The 27,887-nt window shown below is 45.2% G+C and overlaps 1 protein-coding gene across 2 annotated transcripts; it reads left to right on the top strand.

Annotated features, from left to right (window-relative positions):
* Positions 1-68: 68 nt before the first annotated feature.
* NRROS (negative regulator of reactive oxygen species) lies at positions 69-23,222 on the top strand. 2 transcript variants are annotated; one of them, XM_067738540.1, is made up of 3 exons: positions 69-193; positions 16,735-16,855; positions 20,996-23,222. In XM_067738540.1, exons 2-3 carry the CDS (start codon positions 16,748-16,750, stop codon positions 22,964-22,966), a joined length of 2,079 nt encoding a protein of 692 aa, XP_067594641.1. In that variant the 5' UTR covers positions 69-193; positions 16,735-16,747; the 3' UTR covers positions 22,967-23,222. The 2 variants fall into 2 exon arrangements, with proteins under 2 accessions (XP_067594641.1, XP_067594642.1); XM_067738541.1 differs by lacking the exon at positions 16,735-16,855 and having other exon boundaries at positions 100-193.
* The last annotated feature ends 4,665 nt before the right edge of the window (positions 23,223-27,887 follow it).

Genomic DNA, 27,887 nt, shown 5'->3' with positions numbered 1-27,887 from the left:
TGAGTGCTGAATTGCTGAGCTGCTCGTTCTCCATGTGACTTCAGTTTCCGTCAGTTCCTTCCGCAAGTGCTAAAATAACCTGATGCCCCAGAGAGAGCAGGCAGTTCAACCCCGCGTTCGGCTGCTGTCGAGGAGGAGGCCAGAGCCCCGGGAGAGGATGCGCCCCGCGGAGCCGCCTGGGCCTGCGGGAGCCGTGAGTATTTCCTGAGGGGCAGCCGCGGTCCCTCCAGAAGCGGGCGGCTCGGAAGAGTGGGAAGGCAGGAGGTCAGCGTCCGTGGCCCACAGCTCGGGGCTGACGGGGAAGTTGTGGCTTGCTGCATCCAAGCTCCACCAGTTCTGTTTGGGGGCTACAGCTCTGGGTGGAGGTGGAAATACCTCCTTCTGGGAGACTTAGAGGTGGCGTGGTGTAGTGGAAACAGTGAGGGCTTCAGAGTCAGACCTGGGTCTGATTCCTGACTCTGTGGGGGGAGTTCCTGAGCCTCGGTTTCTTTGTCTGCGAAACGGGAACAGTAATGCTCCCTCCCTGGGCTGGATGACTGGATGTAGTGAGACTGCTCTGTGAACACTCAGCCTGCCTTCCCTGCCCAACAACGTGGACTGAGAACCACGATTTCATAGATGAAGACCCTGCAACTCATTAACAACAACATATTTATGGATATCTTCCATGTGCAGGCGAGTTGGAGTTCAAGGTGTTGGGTGGGGCTAGAGCTGTGAAGAAGACAAAGCCCCTTCCCCACAGAGTGTGTATCCTTGGGAGATTCCCCAGGTTCTGTTACTTGAACCCACAGCCTGACTAGAGTCCAGGCCTCCGATCCCCTTGTACAGTGTTCTTCTGTAGCCCACGCAGCTTCTCCATGTGGGCTAGATTGTGGAGGATTCAGCATATATCCCCCTGCCCTCAGGAGCTGACAGAAGTAAGGAGCCACCGAGCGGGCTGTGTGCCGCCCACAGAATGGGCTGCCAGCTCACCGCATCCCTGAGGGGAGGTGACCACGTGTCCAACGGTGGCTGGGACTCCAGGAGGCTGAGGCAAGTTCCTAGGAATGGAGCCCCTGGATAGGGCTGGTCCAGGGTGGCGCACTTCCAGGTGGGAGTGAAGGGACTCCACGGGAGGTTTCTTCCATGACGGGAACAGCCTATTAGGAGTCTGGACAGCAGAATCATTCGAGTTTGTAGAGTTGGCCTTCTGAGGTCTCCTGTGTCCCCATCACCTACCGGCTGTGCTGCACAGACTCTTTCTGTGGAGGTTGATGGTTTACTGGGTTTTATAGCCCTGAGACTTATTTATTTTCCTCACATACCACATAGGTTTGTACATGTATGTTTGAGAGTTCCTAGAGGGGATTATAGAATCATGGGCCCCGGGGATGGGGGGTAACCTCAACTCCCGTCTTTAGGTTCAACAAAAATCAAAACCTCTTTCACAAAGAGGGTGATCTCATCTAATGGGCACCCTCGTGGGAACTTCATGAACACCCATGTGAACCTGATCCCATAGAGTCCTTAAACCCATCATCCAAGAACAGGAGGCTCCCAAACAGAGAGCAGGCTCCTGGTAATTGCCCCGGGGCCTGTGTTAGGGATACATTGACCTGTCTGTCTCTAGTCTTTTTGATTCTTTCGAAAGAGTGATGCTAGTACTGATTGTAATTTGTGTTCTGGCTGTAGTGTGCATCCACATCACAAAGTGTGAGCTAGATTCTTGGATGGAACACTAGGTGTACCTCACATCATGCTCAGATCCACACTGTAACCACATACATTAGGGGAGGGTGGGCTTTCACCCGTGACTGAAAAACATTATCTTTCTAGGACATGCATGTATGGTCAGGGATGCTCACTGATGTATCTGCACATTAGTGACAAATATTTTTCTCTATTATTCTCATTTCCCCCAAAATTATTCTTCTCAACCTCATCATCAAATGAATGTTATGTGTTCAATATGTGGGGGGTTCTGGGCTATGTTAGATGCTGGTCTCTGAAAGCTCAGAGAGGTGAGGAGAGGGAAAAAGGCTACTGATCTTATCAAGCGTCACAAGCAACTGTCAACTTGAGTTTAGGGGTCGTTTAGTTTCACATGACAAAAACCTAACTGAGCTTGGTTTCAGGGGGGAAAAAAAAGAGGATTTATTGTTTCAAATGACCAAAAAGTCTATGAGGAATAGCTTCAGGCATGGCTGGATCTGGGTGCTCAAACATTGCCAGGCATCCATCTATCTCCATTCCTCACCTTTGCTTTCCTTTGTGTAGGCTTCATTATCAGGCAGATCCTAAAGCTGTTGACAAAGATGGCTGCCTGCAGCTCTCAGCTTAATTCCCACCAGTTTGGCATCTGAAACAGGGAGAGGAAAGCCTCTTTTCTAATAGTCCTAGCAAAAATGTTTAGATTGATTCTCGTGGGCTTGGCATCTGTGCTGTACCTGTTATAAACCAATCACTGTGGTTAAGGAATTAGGAGGCTCTGATGGGCCCAGCCTTGATCATAGGGCTCATCTTGGAGCATGAGTTGAGGCTAGACCCGAAAGAACACAGACTTGAAGAAAGGGAGGGGGTTGGTCGCACAACAGTGTAAATATACTTAACACTAATGATTTCTACACTTAAAAATGGTTAAGGTGGTAAATTTTATGTTAGTGTATTTTACCACAAGTAAAACATTTTTTAAAATAAAAGGAAGAGAGAAAAGAAAGGAAGTGGTGGTCTCCTCAAAGGGGAATTGAGGAGCTGTTACCAGAAGGAGAAATGAACGTGGGTAGGCAAAACCAACTGATTTCCAGAGGGCGTGGAGTCAGCGGCTGAGACCAAACCACACGTGTCTTCTCATTTTGATGCGTGAGTGATTTCAGGCTGAAGAAAGGGCATAAAAGAGGAAGTAGAACCCTGTAGTGGTTCTCACTAGCGAGGTGGGCATGAGGAGCAGGGCTGGTGCTAAACGTGGCCACAAAACGCTGTGAGGACACAGGGACTCCCCACCTCCAACCTCAGCCCACAAGGTCACCTTGCTCAAGTGCTGTGCTGTGTGCCCCAAGAAACTTTCTGTTGGCCCCTCCAAGAAAGAAAAGAATCGGGAGGGGATTTTTCTTCACAAGGTAGCACTTGGGGCTCTCTGTCTTTCCACCCTGGCTCTCTTAAGCAGGACCTAAGTGTCTGAGGCAACCCAGCACCCACAATGTTGCTCAGGGGCTCATCTTGGGGTGCACATCATACTCCCCAATAACTTCATATCATTCTATTTTAGATGTCAGGCTGGACACTGGCCCCTCCTGATCGTCTCTACTTTTGCTCCTTATTAGGCCCAGCCATGATCCCTCAGGTCTCTCCTGGCTTTCCAGTGTCTCCCCTCAGTGGTCCCACCAAAGGGAAAGGCTGAGCTCTCTTCCTCAGCCTGTAGGGTCCGTGGCAAGTGGGTCTTTCCATGCCTGGCCCTGGGCCACCTCCTTCACCCTCAGACATGTTAATGGTCTCCCTATCACTGCCCAGCCTGACACCCTGAGACTTCCTCGTGGGACTCTCCTGATGGCCTTTTTCTTTTTCAGGTTCTTGTACCCTTCCTCGGGTCCCTAAACTGAAGTTTCCATTTTCACTAATGTTACTGTCTTCTTATTTCCTTCTAAATCCCCAGTTTTTTCTAGTCTTTCTAACTCTTTTTACAGAACCTCCAAAGGCCCTCATCTCTATCATAGGTACACCCCATGGCATTGACAGCGTACCTCATCCCCAGAGAAGACCATAGCCCTCTGAACACTCAGGGGTGCTATTCAGGATATCAAACACCACATGGAACGGGCACTGACCAAACAGAATGGACATTGTCCTTAGAAGCAGGGTCCTGGGGGCCCCTGCTGGGTCAGATGTTACCTCCTTGGTTGCTGGATCATGGGGGAGAGGGAACTGGGAGTTACAAGAGAGGGGCCAGGCAGCTGGGGTGGGGCTCATGGGATACCTGTTTACCAACAACTACTTACCTGTGCAACCCAGCTGAACATTCATCCAACATATATTCCTCCCATACAGGTGCGCATCGAGCACCTCCTACCTGGGCCAGAGCTCAGCTCTGGTTTTGGCTTCACTTTCTATAAGCCATGAGACTTAAGATATTCATTTTGGCCTTTTTGAAATTTGGATTTCTTATCTGTAAAATAGGGACAATAAGCAAGGACTCTAACATAGATATTTGTGCACAAATGTTCATAACAGTATTATTCACAATGACCAAAAGGTAGAAACAACCCAAATGTCCATTGATGGATGAATGGAGAAACAAAATGTGGTCTATATATTATTCAGTCATAAAAAGGAATGAATTTCGGATGCATGCTATAACATAGAGGGACCTTGAAACCCTTATCCTAAATGAAATAATCCAGGCAGGAAAGGACAGATGTTATATGATTCCACTTATATGTGGTACCTAGAATAGGCAAATGTATAGAAAGGGAATAGTGGTTATCAGGGGCTGAGGGGAGGGAAGAATGGGAAATTATTGTTTGATGGGAAAGAATTTCAGTTTGGGATAATGGAAAACTTCTAGAGAAGGATAATGGTGAGATTGCACAACAGTGTGAATGTATTTAATTCTACTGAATTGTACTCTCAAAAAGGGTTAAAATGGTAAATTATATGTATATTTTACCACAATAATAAATGGAGGTAATAATTCCTACTATGTAGAACTGTTGCAAGTATTACATGAGATCAAATTTCTATAAGAAGCCTTTGCAACCTCAAGTGCTATTATTATTATTATTATTATTAACCAGTAGCACTAAATTATCATCCAGTTGTTTTGGCTTTATCCAACAACTCCCTAAAAATCGTTATTTGGGGGAGGGCGTTAAAAATATCACTACTCCCATTCCTCTGTGAACTCAAATAAGTGTTAGAGAAGGGCTTCCCTGGTGGCGCAGTGGTTGAGAGTCCGCCTGCCAATGCAGGGGACACGGGTTCATGCCCCAGTCTGGGAAGATCCCACATGCCGCGGAGGGCTGGGCCCGTGAGCCATGACCGCCAAGCCTGCGTGTCCGGAGCCTGTGCTCTGCAACGGGAGAGGCCACAACAGTGAGAGGCCCCCATACCGCAAAATAAATAAATAAGTGTTAGAGAGAGAAAAAGAATTGGCCTTAAAACAGGTAACCCACCTTGCTAGTATAATTTGAGGATTTTTAAAAGCATAAAATTATCTCTCCTACTGTCCTGAAACTACACCATGAATGTTTTGTTATTTTTCATTATTACCTATATAAATACCTGTTAAAGAGCAGTTCATTAAAGAGGATATCATTCACTCTTTAGTATGAGCTGCTTTCCTGCTAATTCTGGCTGAGAACACTAAGGCAGTGATTATCAAATCTTTTTTTTTTTCTTCTTACAAGACAGAAACTTTTTTTTCCCCAAATAAAATAGCTGACTTTGCAATCTCAATTAAATTAAGATTAAATTAATTAAATTGACCCAGAAGATTGAAAAAGTAGGAACTTTTTTTTTTAAGGTTAAATCACTTGATATGCAGGGGCTTCCCTGGTGGCACAGTGGTTAAGAATCCACCTGCCAGTGCAGGGGACATGGGTTTGAGCCCTGGTCCGGGAAGATCCTACATGCTGCGGAGCAACTAAGCCCGTGCGCCACAACTACTGAGCCTGCGCTCTAGAGCCCGCGAGCCACAGCTACTGAGCCTGTGTGTCACAACTATGGAAGCCCGTGCACCTAGAGCCCATGCCCTGCAACAAGAGAAGCCACTGCAATGAGAAGCCCACTCACCTCAACGAAGAGTAGCCCCCAGTCGCCACAACTAGAGAAAGAACACACAGCAACGAGGACCCAAAGCAGCCAAAAATAAATAAATTAATTAATTGATTTTAAAAGTCAGTTGATATGCATTCTGAAGTATTTAGGGGGAGGTGTACGTATGACTCTAATCTGTTTTGAAATGCATCAAAAAATAAGATGGCTTGAAGGATGGATAGAAAGATAGGTAGATGGATAGATATGAGATTAAAAACAAATATAGTAAACTATTAATAGTAGAATCTAGGTAGTGGGTATACCAGTGATCACTGTTAAATTTTTTCAACTTTTCTGTATGTTAAAAATTTTCATAATAAAAATTGGGGGAAAAGTCAAATTACTATTAATACCCAATTACCACTCATATTCTTTCCATAAACATAAAAATAAAATATTTTTTTAAATGTAAGACTTCCATAGGCATTATAACTATACTATAGTAGCATGTTATTTGGATTATTGAATTATTGCACATCTGAACTATGAGGATATGATGAGGAGGTGACACATGTCCTGGGCCTTGAAGGATGAATAAGAGTTCAGCAGTTGGAGAATACCAGAAAAAGGGCCTTTCCCACAGAGGAAACAGTGTGTGATTTAGTCAGGGATAGCCAGTATCCCAGGATGGCTGGGGCTTGTGGAATTGACACTGAGTTTTGCTGGCTTCACAGACTAAGTTTGAATTGCAGCTCTAACATCTCTAGCTATGTGGCCCAAACCTTTGTGAGCCTCAATTTACCAAGTGTAAGATGAGGATGATAACATTTACTTGCTAGGATTTTGTGAGGATTATTATATGTAGAGCACCTGGCCTAGCACTTATCCCAAGGTGAGCACTCAATAAACATTAGATACTACAGTTAAGAGCCTAGAAGACAATCTGGGAGCTTGAGTACTATCCCAGTTGAGCTGATCAGTTATCAGGAATCTATATCATTTCATTCCTCAGTTGCCCTCTTTCTCAAGGGAACCAGGGTCGGCTGGTTGGGTGGGAGTGATACATTTCCAGTCTGGGCAATAAATCTCGGTTATCACCTATAATTCCTTCCATCCATAATCTCCCACAGACTCTGGGTGTTGTCTCCTCTGAATATCCCAAGGCTCACACATGGAAGGGAGAAGGTACTGCAGTTCCTCTCTCTTAGTTAACACCAGCTCCCTATTTGCACAGAGGAACTCTGCCTTCCCTTTAGCCTGACACTACCTTATCTTACTAGTGTAATCCACAACATTTCCTTATTGACAAAGCCTTTTCACACACATTCTCTCATTCTTTTTTTTTTTTAATTCATTTTCTTATTTATTTTATTTTTGGCTGAATTGGGTCTTTGTTGCTGTGCGTGGGCTTTTTCTAGTTGTGGCGAGTGAGGGTTACTCTTCATTGCGGTGCGTGGGCTTCTCATTGCGGTGGCTTCTCTTGTTGCAGAGCAGGGCCTCTAGGCACACGGGCTCAGTAGTTGTGGCTCGCGGGCTCTAGAGCGCAAGCTCGAAGTTGTGGCACACGGGCTTAGTTGCTCCGTGGCATGTGGGATCTTCCCGGACCAGGGCTCGAGCCCGTGTCCCCTGCATTGGCAGGCGGGTTCTTAACCACAGCACCACCAGGGAAGCCCTCTAATTCAGTCTTGACACAACCCTGTGAGGTCAGCAAGGCAGCTGTTGTTGTCAACCAGAACCACCACAGGAGTGAAATGATCAGAGAGAACAAACCTATATACTGAACAGAAACAACAAGTTTGAAACGAATGCGTTATTGGTTGGGTGCCTATCCACAGAGAGTATGTATGTCTCTCTATACAAAGGAGACACCACCAGCCGCATAAGAACAAGGTGTTATCACCCCCGTGGGAGCAGATTTGCATCTTTTAAGACCTGTGGCCAGATGCAGCCTGTGTCTATGGAACGGGACAGAGTGACTTGACTTCTGTTGGTTCTAAAGGGCTGACCTTGACTACACAGGGAAGCTGGTTGACTCATTTGTAGCCCCGAGGAGACAAAGTCAGCAGGGTAGCACTCAGGCAGCGCTCCACACCCTGGCTGCCTGGCTTTGCTATAGGAAGAGCCCAAAGGAAGAAGAGCTGCTGTGGCCTCCAGCCTCCCTCCAGGTGGAGGCAGAGCCTCAACCTTTCCCAGACGAAGACTTTTCTCACAAGAGCCTTTGTGGAGCCTGGCTGACCAGGTGTGCTAGGCTCCGAGTAGGAAAAAGAGATCTGGATTTTAAACTGGTGCTTGGAAACCATGGCATTGCATTCTCTGTGGCACCTTGTCCGTGTCACTTCATTTCTCTGGCCTGAGTGTTCTCACCTCCGAAATACTGGTGGATAGTCCCTTCAGAATGCTGCATTTCTTCTCAAAAGGGTGGTCAGTTACAAAATTTGAATGAAAGTGCAGTTGCTAAGAGTCACATGCCACAGAACTGTCCTTCCTCACATAAATTCTTAGGACCACATATTCAAGGAGCATTCCAACAAATTCAAATGATGCAACTCCTCATTTCTTTGTCCAGATTTAAAGGGGGATCCAAGTCCTGGAAGCAAATGCAAAGGGGCCCCAATAGTACAATAGGGAAAATACAAAACAGAATGTGTAGTATATTTGTTAAAAAAATATGCATGCATCTGCATGTGTGTAGAAAATACTTGAAAGGGTACATACATGTCAGCATCTCAACAGTGGGGAGAATTGCACCTGATATTTACTTTGTCCACATCTGTATTTTTGCTTCTTTGTATTTTCTAATTTGCCAGCCATCAACTTCAATTACTATATTAAGATAAGCTTTTAAAGAATAGAAACAATCTATTATTAGTTAAAAATTAAAATATACGTCATAATCAGAGCCTAATAAATATCACTGAAATAGAGAATTTCTTATAATTACTTAGAATTGAGTTGATTGTGAGTGTGCTTAAAAGGATTATGTTTGGAGTCAATGGAAGAAAAAATATCACTGACTAATAACTAAAATAAGTTTTATTATACACACTACTTTTACTTTTCAGAGTCCAGGGGTTTTAGATCTGGGGTTGCATATTCCTAGCCCAGCCCCTGGAAAGGTGGCTGCAAAGGTAAAGGAAGAGCCCAGGGTAAGGGGACACATGGAACAGGTTCAAAGCCTGGCTCTTATCTTGAGTACATCACCAACTTCTTGGCCTCAATATCCTCCCCAGTAAAATGGGAATCATAATGCCTGTGTTGCAAGGTTATTACTGTATTAAGACAACTTTTATAACAAAGTTCAAAAAATAGTTTTTGTCATCATTATAGTATCCTCATCCCTGGGAGGCTGTCCACCTGCCTGTGCTTTAACACACCTGGGGTGGCAGCTGCCTGTTTAGTGAGCAGGTTCCTGACATCTTTCTGTGTTGAATATATTGCTACTGAAGCATTTTTAATTGCCACACATTATATCTATTGTATAGCTGTATCATAATGTATTTAGCCAATCCTTTCATTGTTGGACTTTTAGATGATTTCCACCTTTTTATTTTTATCACTGAATATTTGCAGTATTATCACTGAATACAGCAATGAATATTTCTGTAAAAATATTTTTACCTATACTGTAATTCCTAAGTATAAATCCCTAGAAGTGGAATTATTGTATAAAATAATGTTTTCAAGGTCTTTGATAAATCGTGTTAAACTGTCCTTCAGAAAAAGTGTGCCAATTTGCTCTCTCCTATCTGCAGGATATGAGACAATTTCGGGGGGCACTCAAAAGCCATTGTATTGCCTATATTTTAACAAATTCATTATTTTTTAAAACTTGAAGTATAGTTGATTAACTCTGTTGTGTTAGTTTCAGGTGTACAGCAAAGTGGTTCAGTTATACACATACCTATCTATCTATTCTTTTTCATGTTCTTTTCCATTATAGGTTATTACAAGATACTGAATACAGTTCCCTGTGCTACACAGTAGGTCCTTGTTGGCTATCTATTTTATATATAGTAGTGTGTGTTTGTTAATCCTAAACTCCTAATGTATCCCTCCCCCACCCTTTTCCTCTTATGGTAACCATACGTTTATTTTCTATGTGAGTCTATTTCTGTTAACAAATTCATTATTAAGAGAGGAAGCCAGAGAAGCAAATTACGAGGCCTGAATTCACACATCTCAGTTCTAAATGCTCTCTTGTTCCAATCCTCAATTTGCAAGTTCTTTTTTTTTTTGCGGTATGCGGGCCTCTCACTGCTGAGGCCTCTCCCGTTGCAGAGCACAGGCTCCGGACGTGCAGGCCCAGCGGCCATGGCTCACAGGCCCAGCCGCTCCGCGCCATGCGGGATCCTCCCAGACCGGGGCATGAACCCGTGTGTCCTGCACCGGCAGGCAGACTCCCAACCACTGCGCCACCAGGGAAGCCCTGCAAGTTCTTTTTTAACGAGTCAATATTCTTTGCAAAATATAGGAATGTTTGACCAAAAATACAACTGGTTCTTTACTTTTACAACTATTCTGCATTTTCTTTTACATGTAATTCCAAAATCAAAATTTAAAAATCTTTGGATGCGAAAGTACACATTTTGTACATTTCTCCAAAGAAGATATAGAAATGGCCAATAAACACATGAAAAATGTGCAACATTACTAGTCATCAGGGAAATGCAAATCAAAGCAACAAAGAGATAGCACTTCACACCTGCTAGGATGGCTATAATAAAAACGACAGAAAATGACAAGTGTTGGTGAGGATGAGGAGAAATTGGAACTTTAGTAATGTTGCAGACATCACACCCTTTACCTCTAAATAATTCACTGTGTATTTTATAAGAATAAGGATAGGGCTTCCCTGGTGGCGCAGTGGTTGAGAGTCCACCTGCCAATGCAGGGGACACGGGTTTGTGCCCCGGTCCGGGAAGATCCCACATGCCGCGGGGTGGCTGGGCCCGTGGGCCATGGCCGCTGAGCCTGCGCGTCTGGAGCCTGTGCTCCGCAACGGGAGAGGCCACAACAGTGAGAGGCCCGCATACTGCAAAAAAAAAAAAAAAAATTAACAAGTAACTTTATTAATAAGATACTTTAAGACTATATTAATATCTTGTTTCCCAACAAATTTTCACTCTTTAGTTTTACCATCCCTTGTGATTCTTGCCTGTAGGGTGTACACATTACACATTATTATGTGTAATGCATTTTAAATTTAACAACTGTTTCCTGAGTACCTTTCTGAGAAGAAAGTTTGAAAAATGTACATTCCTGGAAATTTGGGGATAAAAGATTACCATAATCCCTCTCCCTTTAGGAACTCCAACATTTATTTTATTTTTCCCATTATTTTTTAATTTTGAAAAATTTCAAATTTACAGGAAAGTTAAAAGAAAGTACAGTGCTAAATTTTTCAGTTGGTAATAATTAGCTTTAATTCTCTCTCTCTCTCTCCCTCTCTCTGTCCTTCTCTCTCTCTATCTTCGTTGAGCCATTTGAAAGAAGGTTACATAAATTGTAGACATCATGAAATTTCACCCCTAAATACTTCAGCATGCATTTCCTAACAATAAGGCATTTATCTGCATAACCACAACATCATTATCATACCTAAGAAAATTAGCAATAATCTGGCAATATCATTTGTACCTAATATCACCTAAAAAGACATCACTTAGTACACATGTAAATTTCCCCAATTGTCTCAAATTTTTCTTTTAGAGATTTTTTTAAAATCCGAAATCAACTCAAGGTACACGCATGGGATTTGGTTATTATGTTTCTTAGTCACTTGTAATCAGACCTCTCCCCTCCCCTGCCTTTCTTTGTTTTTCAAAACTGACTTTATTTTGAAGAGTCCAAGCCAGTTGTCTTGTAGGACATCTTACAGTCTGACTGGTTCGTTATGACTGGTTCAGGGCAAACAATTTTTGGCAAGGGTGCTACCAATATGGGACTTTGTGTTTCCCAAGGCACCACACCTGGAGACTCAGGATGGAGGTGGTCTCATCATGGGAGATGCTAAGTATAACCATTTGGTGACAGTTGAGATCACTCTTTTTTTTTTTTTTTTGCTAAGAATCAGAGACCAGGGCTGCTTGCCTGAGGCATTCAAATACCTCTTGGTAGCAGGAATTATTTGAAGTGGTCATAGACTGGGGTTTCTGTTCTTTATTATCTGTTTTCTGTGGTCTGTGACCAGCTGCCCTTCCCTTTCTCCCAGGGTCCCAAGTGGGATCTGCTCTTTTATTTTTAAACAAAGGCGGACTCCCTTTCTGTGGAGTCCTCTACCTAGCACCCGTGCCTTTTGTGTTCAGTGATGTCACCATCACACGTTTACACTCCATACTTGTGCAAACTCTGCTTCTAGAGATTCTGCCCCTCATCCCCTCCCCCCGCCCCACCCACAACCAGTCTATAAATATTTGTTTCTAACACTGAGAGTTCCCCACTTTCACCTGCAAGACCTCTTTCTTTAAAGCTTTTTAAGCTTATCTGATTATTTTGCAGAGAAAATTCTCAGTTACATGCTAATGTATGGATAACACTCTTAGCACTTGCTAATAGTGGCATCAGCAAAGAGCTTGCAGTCCCAGCTCTGGAGGCAGCTGCTGTAGTAGTAGCAGCAGCTGGAGAAGGTGGGGAGGTGAGAGGGAGTGAGGAGGTGATGTTCAGGGTGCCCCCGAATACTAGAAATCCAGCATCCTTTCCTGAAAATGAATCAGAAAATACCAACAAAGCAAAACCAAAACTCAGGTCAGAGTTACTCCTTAGTATTCCCAAACGTTGAGTGTGAGGATACCTTTTTATGGACAAAAATACCTGTAGATCAGCCCTTCCCTGATGGTTGTGTTTTACTATCCGCTGATAAAGACATTCCATGACAACAGAAACCTATTTGGAATTAATAACCCTTAAAAGAATAAGGGATATTAATATTTTTAAAAAAATATTAATAAGGAATATTAATACAGGAAAACCTACATCCATGTGAAAAAAAATAGTGTACATGTGTGTTTGTCAGGGCTTCCCTGGTGGTGCAGTGGTTGAGAGTCTGCCTGCCGATGCAGGGGACACGGGTTCGTGCCCCGGTCCGGGAGGATCCCACATGCCACGGAGCGGCTGGGCCCGTGAGCCATGGCCCCTGAGCCTGCACGTCCGGAGCCTGTGCTCCGCAACGGGAGAGGCCACAACAGTGAGAGGCCGGCGTACTGCAAAAATAAAGAATGAGACTTACTATTTTCTGCTTCCACACTTGGAAAGAACTCTTCAACCTCTTTATCTGGTTTAAGAAGAACAGATACAAGCAGATTCTGTTAATGCCATCTGCTTCTCATGTCAGGATCTCAGGTCTTCTATGGGTTATTTTCCCAGTGGTCACCTAGACCAGGAGGAAACATGGTACTTTTTCAGACCCTACTTGGAAAATGGGTTGATTTGCTGTTCTTTTGTATTACTCTGTGGCTCCCACAGTGGTTCACAGCCCATGAAATAGGCACCCTTGGTCCAAGCCCTTTTAATTATAACAAGGGGAGGTTCCAGGTGACCCCATTTAAATTGTTAATGTCATACTGTCATGTGTGCTATCCATCATAATTGTTCTTCATTCACTTCCCTTTCTCCGCCAAAAATGTATCTAAGATGAGAAACATTTGGCTTAAAAAATGGATGTATTTTTCAGAAGATATCAGACAGATAGGAATAAAGTGGGATGGTTACTTTTTAAAAAGCACACTCAAGCGTAGACGCTCTCATACATCTGGAGACACTGTTGAGTGGTCCTCGCCCAGCTGAGGGTAAGTGTGGGTGGAGGGAAGCAGTCCTGTGCACACAGGAGGGGGCTCATGGGATTTTCCAATGAGACTTGGCATCCCAACTGTTTATCTTGTACTCCTCACCATGCCGTGGCTCTGAGGAAGGCTTCTGCAGCCACACACCCCAGGAAGAGTGTTTCTCAACCTAAACGGTTATTATTTTGAAAGTCTCTTATTGCTTTTCAGAGTCATTACATACCTTTTTGTTTTGTATTGTTCCAAGCCCATTCTCACTTACATCATTGTATCCGTCAGGCTCCAACCAGGAAACAGAAACACACAGATTATTTAAAACAGAGGAAATTTAATGCAGGAAATTGGCTACATGTGATGAAAGAGGCTGAGAAGCCAACCGGAGTACAGACAGTTAATCCAGAAATTAGCAACTTTGGGAAGCTGCCACCTCCCCTAGGTAGGGGGAGGATACTGGGAGGACTACCAGAGCCTGGGAGTCACCAGAAGAAACTCAAGGACTTCTCTAACCTCCCAGTAGTGCTCCCCATTGACCAAACCAGCCGGAGGCCAGCTGACACCCAGAGCCTTCAGAAATCAGTCCCTGCAAACCAGAGCTGGGTGGGGCAGGGTAAACTATGGCTCTGAGGACAAACTGCTCTCAACCAGCACAGTCATCTGTTACTGGGATTAGCTTTTTTTTTTTCTATTCAAATAAGTTTTTTCTGGAATTTATTAACGCAGAATTTGTAGTCCAACCTTCCCACGTAAATTTCACACATTTAGTTGGTAGAATGATTTACTCATTCTTCCACCAAATTATTCATTCTTTTCCCTTTTTTCTGTGGCTGTTCAATTACCTTGGAGATTACACATAGGAGTAACAATCACTCGTCCAGCTCACTGGTGTTAAGAACTCATAAATAATAATTGTTATTAAGTACCTTCATAGTTGAAGCACTTATGTATATACTATTTGATTCTCATAAAAATTCTGAGTAGTTATTATTATCTCTGTTTTATAACAGGATTATCTGAGTCTCGGAGAATTTATGTGAATTGCTCAAGGACAAATAACAAATACTGGAGCCAGAATTCAAATCCTGGTCTGTCTGGTTCCAAATCCCATAGTTTTCTCAGGCTGTCTCATGAGAGACGGAGTGCCCAGAGGGCACAGCAAGAGTTTTTCTGGGCTGGTTGACTGAGTTTAGGAGAAAGGAGAAAATATGCTTTAAATTTGCAAAACTTTTCTTGTTGACCCAGAAATTAAAATTACACTCTGGGCATAACAGACACCAGACCCATCGAGCATTCCAGTCTGCACTCTAGACCTGAACACATCTAAACTCAGTATCAATATACAAGGTTGACTGTTCTAAAAGGCTCAGTGTCACAGCAGCATGTACCATCCCAAGCCTGACAGAGGAGATGAAGGATGAAGGGAGTAAGTTCATGGTTCCCATCTTTCTCTCTCTCCTCAATTCAAACCCAGTGAAATTTGAATGTTGAACAAATAATGAATTTTTTTTAGTATAAGTATGTCCCAAATATTGCATGGGACATATTTACACTAAGAAGTTGTTTTTTGTTTATCTGGCATTCCAACAGCATCTTGTAATTTGCTAAGTCTGGCAACCTTATCTCAAGGTGGGCAGTGATCCTACCGTGTGTGTGTGTGTGTGTGTGTGTGTGTGTGTGTGTGTGTGTGTATTGGGAGTTCACTGAGGACAGGAGCCCATATGGCCCTGTTTTTGCCATCTGTGCCCTGTACGTGCCATGAGGTAATAATTCCTGCACAGGTGCAGAAGTAGAAGGAGAGCCTGGGAAGGGGACTCCCAGTGTCTGGCAAATATGGCTGAATTCTGAATTGGAGGTTCCCTCTGTGGTAAGGAAAGCTGGCCTGACCTGAAGTGAAAGTTAAAGCTGACTTACCTGGATTCACTTAGCTTTTCTGTTAGTCTTTCACTGGTGAGTATTCAAATCTGACCAGAAAGTTAAAATTAGCCTTAGAGATGTGTAAACTTATTCAAAGAAAGGGAAAGAGGAAGGGGCCCAAGATGGCTAGATGCGTCAGGCAGAAATGTCTGTGAGTCCCATGGAATAGGTGAGGAGTCCATGTTAGCACTGGAACTGCTGGCCCAGGAGACAATTCAAGGGCAGACCCTGTGGTCCTTCCTGTGGTCCTTCCTGGGGGGATGTCAAGGAGAGGACGGGGCAGGCAAAATGCTGGGACCAGGCTCTTGCCTCTGATTCTGAGGAATGCAGAGCTAGGAGGGGATGCCACTGGCTATAAACTCTCCCAACAAGAGGGTAGTCAATTCAACAGCGCCTACTGGGAGAGAAATTACCCTGGCTACTCATCCTAGAGCTTGGGGGTGGGGGTTCTGGGGGCTACTTCCAGCCCTGCCACTAAGTCGATCTGGAACCTTGAATAAGCCCTTATTACCTGTGGCCTTTTTATCTTTGGCCCTGTAAAAATGTGGCAGTGGAGGGTATATTACATTTCCATTATGGTTTCTCTTAGTTCTAAAATTCTATTGGTCTATGTATAATTTTATGCCTTCTCATGACTCCAGTTGTGTGCTCACCGGCCAGGTAAGAGAGCCGGTAACCACACTTCATCAATAACCCTTATTATATCTGAAGATTGCTTTTTCATTTTTCCCTCAGCATTTTCCCTCATGCAGGCAAAATATCAAAATCCTTTTTTCAAAGGTCTCTATTCAAATGAGTTAATCAGTGAGGTCTACTCTTTTCTAAAAGCCTCATGTTGACACAGCAATTAGTAACTCTATGAGACCAGAGGCTACAATTAATGTTTCAGTCCCAGTTCACTATTCATTCATTCAGCAGATATTTATTGAGCTCAGGTGATGCATGGCAGATTTGAGCTTTGAGAGGAACATTTCAAGAGAACTATGAAACATGGCAAACTCTAGGTGACCTGAGACCCAGTTCCTCAAATGATTTGCTTCTCTCTTCTGTTGCTGGACTCTTGGGAGTTTCAGGTTCAGCCACCTGCCCATCAAATGGTAGAGGCAAAATGAAAATGAGTTCTTGTTGACAGTTGAGTGAGAGGTTAAATGTGTTGGCTAAGTTGAGGTATTTGAATAATCTGTGGGTTTCCACCTCCCTGTAGCCCTGGGCCTCCAACAGCGGACATACTGAGAACTGGCTCTTTCTCCCGGGAGCGCATAGCATCCCTCTGGGATATCCTTCTCTTACCCGCTTCTTCCTTGCCCTCTGTCCACAGTGCTGCACTTGAGATGGAGTTACTGCCCCTCTGGCTCTGCCTGGGTTTTCACTTCTTGACAGTGGAATGGAGGAATCCAAGTGGAAATGTCATGGCCACTTCCCAAGGGGGCTGTGAGTTGGTGAGTTTTCCTGGGCACTTCAAGTTGTCTGTTGCTCCTGTCCTGACGAGGTTGGGTCCATTTGGAAAGCTGATGGATTGTCAGTCAAGGAGGGAAGGGAATGAATGAGTCTGAATCACTCTGTACCTACTTACCACGATGCCATGTGCAAGCTGCTCTTTAATCAAAGGTAAAGATGATGCCTGGGAAAGGCCCTGCCCCACCTTTCTCATACCTGCTAAGGACAGGTGATCCCAGAGACAGGCCAAGGTCAGCCACCTGGAACAAGAACGCCTTGTTAAGAATCTGGATGATGGAGCTCCACTAATGGTATCAGAATCTCTTGGTGGGGGGGAATATTAAAGTTGAAGAAGCCCTGACTCAGAGTCTGTGTGTGAGCCCACGGCAAATGCTTAACCAGCTGTACTGAAGAGCACGCTGCCCAGGCTGCCCTGCACAGCAACGTCCTTGACCACGCTCAGGCTTACAGCAATCCAGGGAGAGATGCCTGAGCTTTCACGGTTCACCCTCTCCAGGGCTTTCAGCCTATATGTGGACGCAGACTTGGCTCCTAATAACTGAGCACTCTCTAGAAATTTTCTCCTTTGCCTATAACTTAGTGGTATTAAAAGTTGAGCAACATACATTTAATGAATATTCCTTGAGCCGTGTTATATACTGGGCACTGGGAAGACAAAATGGATGTCAGGGTTAATAACATTCAAAAATGTGTTCTTAAAGCTGATGAATCTTAAAAACCCAGCTGGTCGTGGTTCTTGACCACTTTTAGTAACCTCTAACCACTGTGCTGAAGTAGACTCCGGTAGGGGGTAGGGATTGTGAGCCAGACCAGGTTTAAATCCCAGCCCCACCACTTACTAGCTGGTGACATTGGGCCAATCTGTGCTTCAGTTTCCTCATCTGTAAAATATGTAGGTAATAATAGTACCAACCAATAATACCATAACACTGGGTTGCAATGATGACTAAATGAGTTAATGTATGTAAAGCACTCAGAACAGTGCCTTGTGTGTAGTAAGTGCTATGTGTTTTATCTACTGTTATTATTCTTTTTTGCGGTACACGGGCCTCTCACTGTTGTGGCCGCTCCTGTTGCGGAGCACAGGCTCCGGACGCGCAGGCTCAGCGGCCATGGCTCACGGGCCCAGCTGCTCGGCGGCATGTGGGATCTTCCTGGACCGGGGCACGAACCCACGTCCCCTGCATCGGCAGGCGGACTCTCAATCACTGCACCACCAGGGAAGCCCTACTGTTATTATTGTTGTTAGTCTCTGTCATACAGACGTCCATTATTCCCTTACAGAGACAATGAAAGATTAACTTCACAGTAGTTAATTCAGGAGTTACCAGGCATAAGAAGAGGAGGGAATAAAGCGCAAGTTCTTTGACAGCTTGCAGGGTTCAGGCTAGACTCCCTGCCTGACCCTCTGCAGCCTGGTGGGCAGGAGTAGGGACTCGGCTACCAGTGAGATCAAAGAGTGGCTTTCCAGTGCTCTTTTGAATTGAGGGTTGAGAGTTTGAAAGTCCAGCTACTCTCCAAAGCCCCTCCTTGCATTAGCCATGCAACATTATCACGAAGTGTATGTGGTAAGCTTTCTTGGGCTCTGATGGCCACGTGGACTTTTTGCAACACGTCAGTGGGGCTGCAGGAATTGCAGAGACATGTCCCCAGCAACTGCAGCAACTCTGGTGAAACAGGGTCTCACAGCTTGAGGAAAGCCCCTAACCACAGCACTCTCCAGTCCCCACGGGGGGAAGACCAACACTTACTCAAATAAAGAAATACATCTTGTTTCTGTGTGGGGAGATTCAATTTTGTAAAGATGTCAGTTCTCCCCCAAATTACTCTGTGATTATAATGCAATCCCAATCAAAACTCCAAAGACTTTTTTGGGGGGGAGGGGAGGTGTAGAAAGAACTAGAAAAATTCATTCTAACATTCATCTGGAAATTAGATATAACTCAAATGCTCAACAATAGGAGATTAACTAATTAGAGCATGCTAATAATTGTTCCAGCAAACATTTATTAAGCATTTATGTGACAGGTTCTATGTTAAGTGCTTTACATAAACAATCACACTGAATCCTAAAAAAAAAAAAAACCCAAGGGAAAATTACAAGTATAATTTACATTTTACAGATGGTGTAATGAAGGTCCCAACTGGTTAGGTACCAGCCCAAGCTCACCCATTTGATAAAAAGCAGAATCAAGATGGGCTGATCGTAGAGATCTGGCTCTTAGCCACTGTGCTATTCATGCAATGAACTAATATACAGTTGCCTAAAAGAATGTGATCAAATTTACTTTTATTGCCAAGGCAATATATCTATCACATATTATTAATGGGGGAGGGGAGGAAGTCGCTTACTGAATGGTTTGTAGAGTACAGTCTCATTTTAAAATGTTTTTTATTTTTTATTTAAAATTGAAGTATAGTTGATTTACAATGTTGTGTTAGTTTCAGGTATACAGCAAAATGATTCATATGTGTGTGTGTATATATATATATATTCTTTTTCAGATTATTTTCCTGTACGGGTTATTACAAAATATTGAGTACAGTTCCCTGTGCTATACAGTAGGTCCTTGTTGGTTATCTATTTTATATACAGTAGTGTGTATATGTTAATCCCAAACTGCTGATTTATCCCTCCCTAATGGTAACCATAAGTTTGTTTTCTATGTCTGCAGGTCTATTTATGTTTTGTATATAAATTCATTTGTATCCTTTTTTTTTTTTTTTAAAGATTCCACATATAAGCGATATCATATGATATTTGTCTTTCTCTGTCTGGCTTACTTCACTTAGTATGATAATCTCTAGGTCCACCCATATTGCAAAGAAAAATTTTTTTAAGTTAGAGAATGTCTTTGGAAAAGAGTCCAGAGGAGATGTAACAAAAGGTTAACAACGTTTCTTTGAAGGAGAGGCTGAGGTTACTGAATAGTTTAATTTTCATTATTTCTATAGTGGATCAATTTTTAATCATGAGAAGTTTTATTTTAATAATCAGATAAAGAACTTGGGGTTCCAAGAGGTTAATTCCTTGCCCAGAGATCAAAGCTAATAAGTGTCAGAGCCAAGGTTCAGACTTGAGTCTGTCATCTTTTCCAAAGCTGTGCTTCTTCCACTCTCTCAGGAGTTTTCTCCCCTGTTCCACTACTCTGCTTGCCCTGTGGGACTGGGCCCACAATTTTAGGCAATCACTGACCTTGTTGTACTGACCAATCTGTGGAAAGAAATGCCATTGCCCTTCCAACTCATCACTTAAAACTTTTTTCCTGGACACCGAAGGGATACCCTGTGGATGATTGCTTTTCCCAATCTTGTAGAAAGTGGGCTGAAGGAAAGTATCCTGAGGCTTGTGTGATTCCTGCAGTGAGACCAGACCCATCCGTCCTGGCAGCTTCGCCACACAGTCGCGGTAGAATGGCGTTCAGGAAAAGCACTGGATTGGGCAATAAGACCTCTGGGCTCCGGTCCCAGCTCTGTCACTGGCTCTTCACCTGTCCTCTCCAGACCCTTTTACTTCTCCGTATGATTCAGGCTGGTGATGAACTCTCACGTCCTCTTGAGCTGTAATATTTATCAATCGAGAGCGTAGAGGAGCCTCCCAGGCAAAATTCCTTCAGGTAAAATGAAGATGCCACAGTGCTGCTGGTTCTTGGGCAGCGTCCCTGTTAAACACACAGTGTTATGATCATAGCGATAACAATGCAATAGTGACCATTTGCATTAATAGCGTCCACTGTGTGCCAGGCACTGTGCAGCCTCTTGCCTAATCTCACTACAATCCTCTGAAGTAGGTGCTAACTTTATCTCCATTTTTCTGAGGAAACAATAGATTTAGACTAAATTATTTGCTCAAGGTCACATAGGGAATAAATGGCAGAGGTGGGATTCAAACCCAAGTAGAGACCTGATCCTCAGTTCCTCTCTGTAGTTAACACCAAACTGCAATACAATGGTCAGCACTCAGCACCCGATGGACAGGTTCTCAGATCTTCTCTAATATGCTGTGTGTGTTGAGTGAGGCCTGGAGCCTTAGTGAACAGTCTGATGAGTGAACTAAGTTTCTTTACACAAACCCTCACCTCAGAGGCCCCCGCCCTGCTGACGTGTGTTTTTGGACCTAGCTGGATGGAGTCGCTGACTGTCGAGGGCAGAACCTTGCTTCAGTGCCCAGCAATCTCCCACCATCCTCCCAGACACTCCTCCTGGATGCCAACCCTCTCAAGACCCTGTGGAACCACTCGCTGCAGCGTTACCCTCTCCTGGAGAGCCTCAGTCTGCACAGCTGCCACCTGGAGCACATCAGCCGTGGCGCCTTCCAGGAGCAGGCTCGCCTGTGCAGCCTGGCACTGCCTGACAACTCACTCTCCGAGAGCTACAAGGAGACGGCAGCTGCCCTCCACGGCCTGCGGGGTCTGCGCAGGCTGGACTTGTCAGGGAACTCCCTGACGGAAGACATGGCGGCCCTCATGCTACAGAACCTCTCTTCGCTGGAGTCCGTGTCCCTGGCCAGGAACACCATCATGAGGCTTGATGACTCCGTCTTTGAGGGCCTGGGCCGCCTCAGGGAGCTGGATTTGCAGAGGAACTACATCTTTGAGATTGAGGGTGGTGCTTTCGACGGCTTGCCTGAGCTGAGACACCTCAACCTGGCCTATAACAACCTTCCTTGCATTGTGGACTTCGCCCTCACCCAGCTGCGGTCCCTCAACGTCAGCTACAACGTCCTGGAGTGGTTCCTGGCATCGGGGGGAGAGGCCACCTTTGAGCTAGAGACGCTGGACCTCTCTCACAATCAGCTGCTGTTTTTCCCCCTCCTGCCTCAGTGCAGCAAGTTGCACACCCTCCTGCTGCGGGACAACAACATGGGCTTCTACAGGGACCTGTACAACACCTCGTCCCCGCAGGAGATGGTGGCCCAGTTCCTCTTCATGGACGGCAACGTGACCAACATCAGCACCGTCAACCTCTGGGAAGAGTTCTCTTCCAGTGACCTCTCTGATCTCCGCTTCCTGGATATGAGCCAGAACCAGTTCCAGTATCTGCCAGACGGTTTCCTGAAGAAAATGCCTTCCCTCTCCCACCTGAACCTCAACCAGAATTGCCTGATGACGCTCCACATCCGGGAGCACGAGCTGCCAGGAGCGCTCACCGAGCTGGACCTGAGCCAGAACCAGCTGTCGGAGGTGCACTTGGCTCCGGGGCTCCCTGGCTGCCTGAGGAGCCTCCGGTCCTTCAACCTGAGCTCCAACCAGCTCCTGGGTGTCCCCACTGGCCTTTTTGCTGATGCCAGTAACCTCGCTACAATCGACATGAGCCACAATCAGATCTCACTTTGTCCCCGGCCGGGGGACTTAGACCCCGGGGGCACCCCCGGCTGTGTGGATTTCAGAAATGTGGCATCTTTGAGGAGCCTGTCTCTGGAGGGCTGTGGGCTGGGGGCACTACAAGACTGCTCGTTCCAGGGCATGGCCCTCACCCACTTAGACCTGTCTGGTAACTGGGGGCTTCTGAATGGGAGCATCGCCCCTCTCTGGGACATTGCCCCCACGTTACAGGTCCTGTCTCTCAGGAACGTGGGCCTCAGTTCCGGCTTCAAGGAGTTGGACTTCTCTGGGTTTGGGAATCTGAGGGACTTGGATCTGTCGGGAAATGCCTTGACCAGTTTCCCAAGGTTCAGGGGCAGCCTGGCCCTGCAGACCCTGGATCTCCGCAGAAACTTGCTCACGGCCCTTCCTCAGAGGGCTGTGTCTGAGCAGCTCATGGGGAGTCTGCGGACCATCTACCTCAGTCAGAATCCATATGACTGCTGTGGGGTGGAGGACTGGGGGGCCCTGCAGCGCCTGCACACTGTCGCCGACTTGGCCATGGTCACTTGCAACCTCTCTTCCAGGATCATTCGCCTGACGGAGCTGCCCGGAGGCGTTCCTCAGGTCTGTAAGTGGGAGCGGGTAGACATGGGCCTGCTGTACCTCGTGCTCATTCTTCCCAGCTGCCTCACCCTGCTGGTGGCCTGCACTGTCATCTTCCTCACTTTCAGGAAGCCTCTGCTTCAGGTAATCAAGAACCGCTGCCACTGGTCCTCCATATACTGACCTGGCTACGTGCCAACATTAGAAACTTGGTCTGTACACGTAAGGACACTTTCTCTGCCAGGTTTCAAGATCTGGTGCAGAGGACAAGTCTGAAGAACTGAGGTTTAAATTAAAGTTTAAAATGTTTCCATCCCTTAGTTGTCCCAAGTTCTTCCTCTATCATTGTGACGCATCCTCAATCATCCTGGTAAAATATTTATTAAGTGACATCTTATGAAAATAAAAAATGTGTCTTATAAATATTTTTTAAATCAAATGCAGCTTGTGTTTTTTTCTTTCCTTACTTTTTTCTTTTTGGTCGTTTCACTTAGATTATTTTTGTGCCCTTCCCTTGGTGACATCCATGGAACAGGTGAGAAAGGGAAATCGTTCAGTGCTACCCTACGGCAAAAACCACTCCAAGAGCACATCCTATGGATGGCGAAAGCCAGTGTTCTGAGGGTTCCCCAAGGACAAGTCTTTCAGAGCCAAGCTGGGTAGTCTGAGATGGGACCTCTCGCCTCCTGCCTTGGCTTGCATCACCGCTGCAGCCAGAGTGGGCCTGCGGCAGAGTCCTCTCTGGGGGCCCTGGTTCCCGCCTGGAGTCTCCAGCAGGCAAACCTGACCCTTCCGTGGAAAAGTTAAGAGAACAATAACCGAGGGCCCTGAGTTTATCCAGGCAGTCACTGAACGCTGGGCACAGTCCTTGTTCTAAGGGAAAGTAAAGAGGACTGCAGAAAGGAGAGAATTCTACTAACTTGTGAACTGCCCCTACTGTCCACAAAACCCACAAACAACTTCTTAGCAGATATTCAGTATCTGTACTCACTACATTCCTAGTTTCCTTTCTCCTTCTCTCCCCTCAGTGAACGATTTCTATGCTCTTCTCTGAGGAAAAGATCATAAAGACACAGCCCTTTTGGTAGTTGAGAATTTACTCTGTCCTTGCCTTTTTATCCCTGCTTACTAAATCATAAAGGGCCTAATGCAGGGGTGGTGTGGGGATGGGGAGGGGATAGAAATCCCACAGGCTGATTACTGTTACCCTGAAGGCTAAGTGTCAACAGAAACGTTTAGGCAAACCAAAGTGGTAAAATCAGTGGTCTCACTTTGGCAAAGCAGTAACTTCCCTGGAATGCTCTACAAGTGTAAACAAGGCCCTTTCAGCCAGCTTCCACAGTCAATAGCATTAATGTCAGCCCGTGTTAGCTATTGCTCTTATTGTGGCATCATCTTTCCTGTCATCGTATCTCTCTCCATCATGCACTGCCCCAGCCTAGTCCCTTGGATATCTGTCCCTCGAAGCGTCTGCCCAGTGTCCTTCTGGGCAAGCCCATCAGCTAATGCCCGTAAGAACAGACTCTCCTCCGCCATCAACAAAAACTCTTTCCCGGGGTCCTGCTGTTTCCCAAGGTGACAATTAGCTAATTAGACAAATGAATCTATCTGTGGCTGGTACATGGAAGGCTTCTCTTGAGTTAATGTTTCACCCCCTGTGTCAGCCAGTGTTCTTAGCTTCTTGCAACTAAGGATGACTCTGTGTGATTTAAGCAGCATGGGGATTTAGTAAAAGGATACTGGGAAGCTCTAGACTCTCTGGGAAGGCTGAGGAAAAGACTAAAAATGGGCAGGAGCAGGAGATGCTACACAGCAGTGGGGACCTCAGCCCAAATCACACCATAAACAATAATTGTGGGAACAGGACTGCAGCCTCTCCCTACTGCTGGACACCACGGTCTGCACTGCTGCCACTGACAGCTCGGGACAGGGCCCCTGGCACAAGGCTCACCGCCACTGCTGTCACCCACTGCCGAGTAAGTGCTCTCCCAGATTCTGCTCTCCTGTGTCATCAGCTCCACATGCACAGTCTGGAGCAAGTGGACCCGGCTGGTTGACCTCAGCTCCTGTGCCCCTGCCCTGGCAATAGAAAATGGGCTCTGCTTCCTATAAATACTCATAAGGGGTGAAGTTCTCAAAACAGGAAGGGAAGTTAGATGTTGAGAAGACAAAAGAGAAAGACATGTGCACCACACCCTTTTAAGTAGCGTGTACATTGTAGCAGAGGACTTCTTGAAGCAAATTCTTTGCATAAAAAAGTGACTCAAGTGATGAAAACTTCAGACAGATCCTCAGGCCAGCAAGGGAGATAGTTTGGGGTCAGGCAGGCCTTTTGAAGCCCCTCCAGTCATACCATGTAGCTCGCCACCCATTGTACCTGTTTTCAGGCGCCAGCCTTGCAGGATGGAGCAAACTGAGAAGACATTAGGACAGAACCCTACCCCTGCCTGTGGCAGGAACTTCAGAAGGCTGTAAGCTTTTCTTAGTCTGCTAGTTCATCACTAGGGTCCAAAGGCTGTTTTCCAAGTTTATTTCCGTGTAGTAAGAAGAAAGGTAAGAGCAGGGGGATTTCTGCCTCCAGTCCTGAGCTGTGGTTTCTCCAGCAAATTCTGTACCTTTGTTCTGCTTTTCCCACCTCTACCTGCAGGAGAAGAGTACACTCTGATGTCCACTCTGCAGGTGCCAGAGGGGGAGGACCCACAGAGCCTGTCCCCAGAGTTCCCTGGGGAGACCAGCATGGTGTCTGCCTAAGTTCTCCCATACAGCCAGATGGAGCACCAAGCAATTCTTCCTCAGTGGGTGGGAAGTGGGGGCCACCCCCGGATGCCACAAGCCAGAGTATTCAGACAGGAGAATATTCAGAATCAAAGATAAATAATGTCAGAGTTTGGACTGTTAGCATAAGTAACAATAGTGTCGATTTTGAAAATCCCATCACAAAACAAAATCTTAAGGCTTTTCTAGATGCCCAAAATAAGTTATTAGGGGTCCACTGATTTTTTCAAGGACCCTAGTTGCGAGAAATTGGATCAACTATAATCCTTGGTTCATATCACTGGTCGTCTTTGGGCACTGCTGGTCCATGCATGGCCCACTTTTATCTATGTGATGTGCCAAATTTCTTCCATTTGCTTCTCTAGATCCATTCTCTACCCTTCTCTATACTGCTCCAGGAGGCTGACCTCAGTGGGCTCCCTCTGGCTTCCTATTGTATTTAGCTGAGAAGGAGCCTTGGTAGATCGGAGAGAAGGAAGAAAGTGAGGCCAGAGTCTTCATTCTCCTGACCCCTCCATCTGGATTTGTCTCAAACCAGCTGCACTCACAACCAAAGCTCACATGCCTCTCAAGGTGGCCCTTTCCACACACACCTCTGCCTTGGGCTTCTAGGAACCACTTACTTCATGGTTTCTTTCTTTCTGGGCCTAGGGATGGGGAACAACTCTGGCATCACCAGCCCTGTGTGATTGCATTATCCCTTGTGGTTTGCCTTTCTCTGCCCACCCCTCTGTAAACAGTCCCTTTATAAATCCTCCTAGAGTTATCCTTGTTTAAATGCAATTCTTACATTCACCTATCTGGTTCCTTCTGGGGCCCTGGGTGAGTTGGTTGTTTATTCAGTAATACTGAGCCAGAGAAATGCTGGTACTTGTATCCGGGCGCCACAGACAGCTACGAATGCAACTGGAGGTATAAAGGCAAATCACCCAGAGATGGTTGTTCCTCTGATTCCTATGGATGGGCACCTCATCATATTACAAGTAGTATATTTAAATGTAACCCAAATTGGAGAGGGAGGAGATTCCAGCCTTGGACCGTCTCTAAAATAATGTTGTGGTTGCGATGGCATGGGGCCAAAGGAAACACGACAGGTAGAGAAAAAGTGTTATAAAGAAAAGAAAAAGATTGGTGGGAATGTAAATTGATACAGCCACTATGGAGAACAGTACGGAGGTTCCTTAAAAAACTAAAAATAGAATTACCATATGATCCAGCAATCCCACTACTGGGCATATACCCAGAGAAAACCATAATTCAAAAAGAGACATGCACCACAATGTTCATTGCAGAACTATTTACAATAGCCAGGTCATGGAAGCAACCTAAATGCCCATCAACAGATGAATGGATAAAGAAGTTGTGGTACATATATACAATGGAATATTACTCAGCCATAAAAAGGAATGAAATTGGGTCATTTGTTGAGGTGTGGATGGATCTAGAGACTGTCATACAGAGTGAAGTAAGTCAGAAAGAGAAAAACAAATATCATATATTAACGCATGTATGTGGAACCTAGAAAAATGGTACAGATGAAACTGGTTTGCAGGGCAGAATTTGAGACACAGATGTAGAGAACAAACGTATGGACACCAAGGGGGCAAAACCGCGGTGGGGGCTGGGGGGTGGTGGTGTGATGAATTGGGAGATTGGGATTGACATGTATACACTGATGTGTATAAGATTGATGACTAATAACCTGCAGTATAAAAAAACAAACAAACAAACCAAAAACCAACTAATACTAAACTTTCTTTGGGTTATTTGTTTGGAAATATGTTAATATAAATGTTTCAGACATTAAAAAAAAAAGAAAAATACTCCCCACTAACCAGCGTCTTCTACTCCATCCTCATCAACAATTACCAAGCCTTTATTTTGTGCTAAGTGCTTTATGTGGAATATTTCACTTAAATTGGGAAAACCCTAGGCTGAGAGCAGTTCAGATTTGCCCATGGTCACAGAGAACTGTGATAACGACATTTAGCATTAGGCTGGAGAAGAGACAGCAGCTTCAACAACTTGATCATCTCTATCAAGTCTAACAAACTGTCAGTCTAGAGCAATCTGTAGGCAGCTGGTTGTTACTGAATAGCACACATTTGCTGGTAAAATGGCAAAAGTGCAAAGGTTCATATGGTGCAGAGGTGAGGAAGTCCAGAGTAGTTGAAGGTCACCCATCCTTCTGAGGCTGTTCTGAAGGCAGCAGCAGGGTTTGGTGACAGCCTGCAGGTAATTTACAACAGAGGAATCTCACTCAGTTCCTTCCTCCTCCAGTCAGTCATGCAGCATCTTCCCACTCAACCATCAAGACAAAAGGCTGAGG

Source organism: Pseudorca crassidens, chromosome 5 (assembly GCF_039906515.1).
Source record: "Pseudorca crassidens isolate mPseCra1 chromosome 5, mPseCra1.hap1, whole genome shotgun sequence".
In the NCBI taxonomy this organism is placed as follows: domain Eukaryota; kingdom Metazoa; phylum Chordata; class Mammalia; order Artiodactyla; family Delphinidae; genus Pseudorca; species Pseudorca crassidens.
This window is presented reverse-complemented; position numbering and strand designations above follow the sequence as displayed.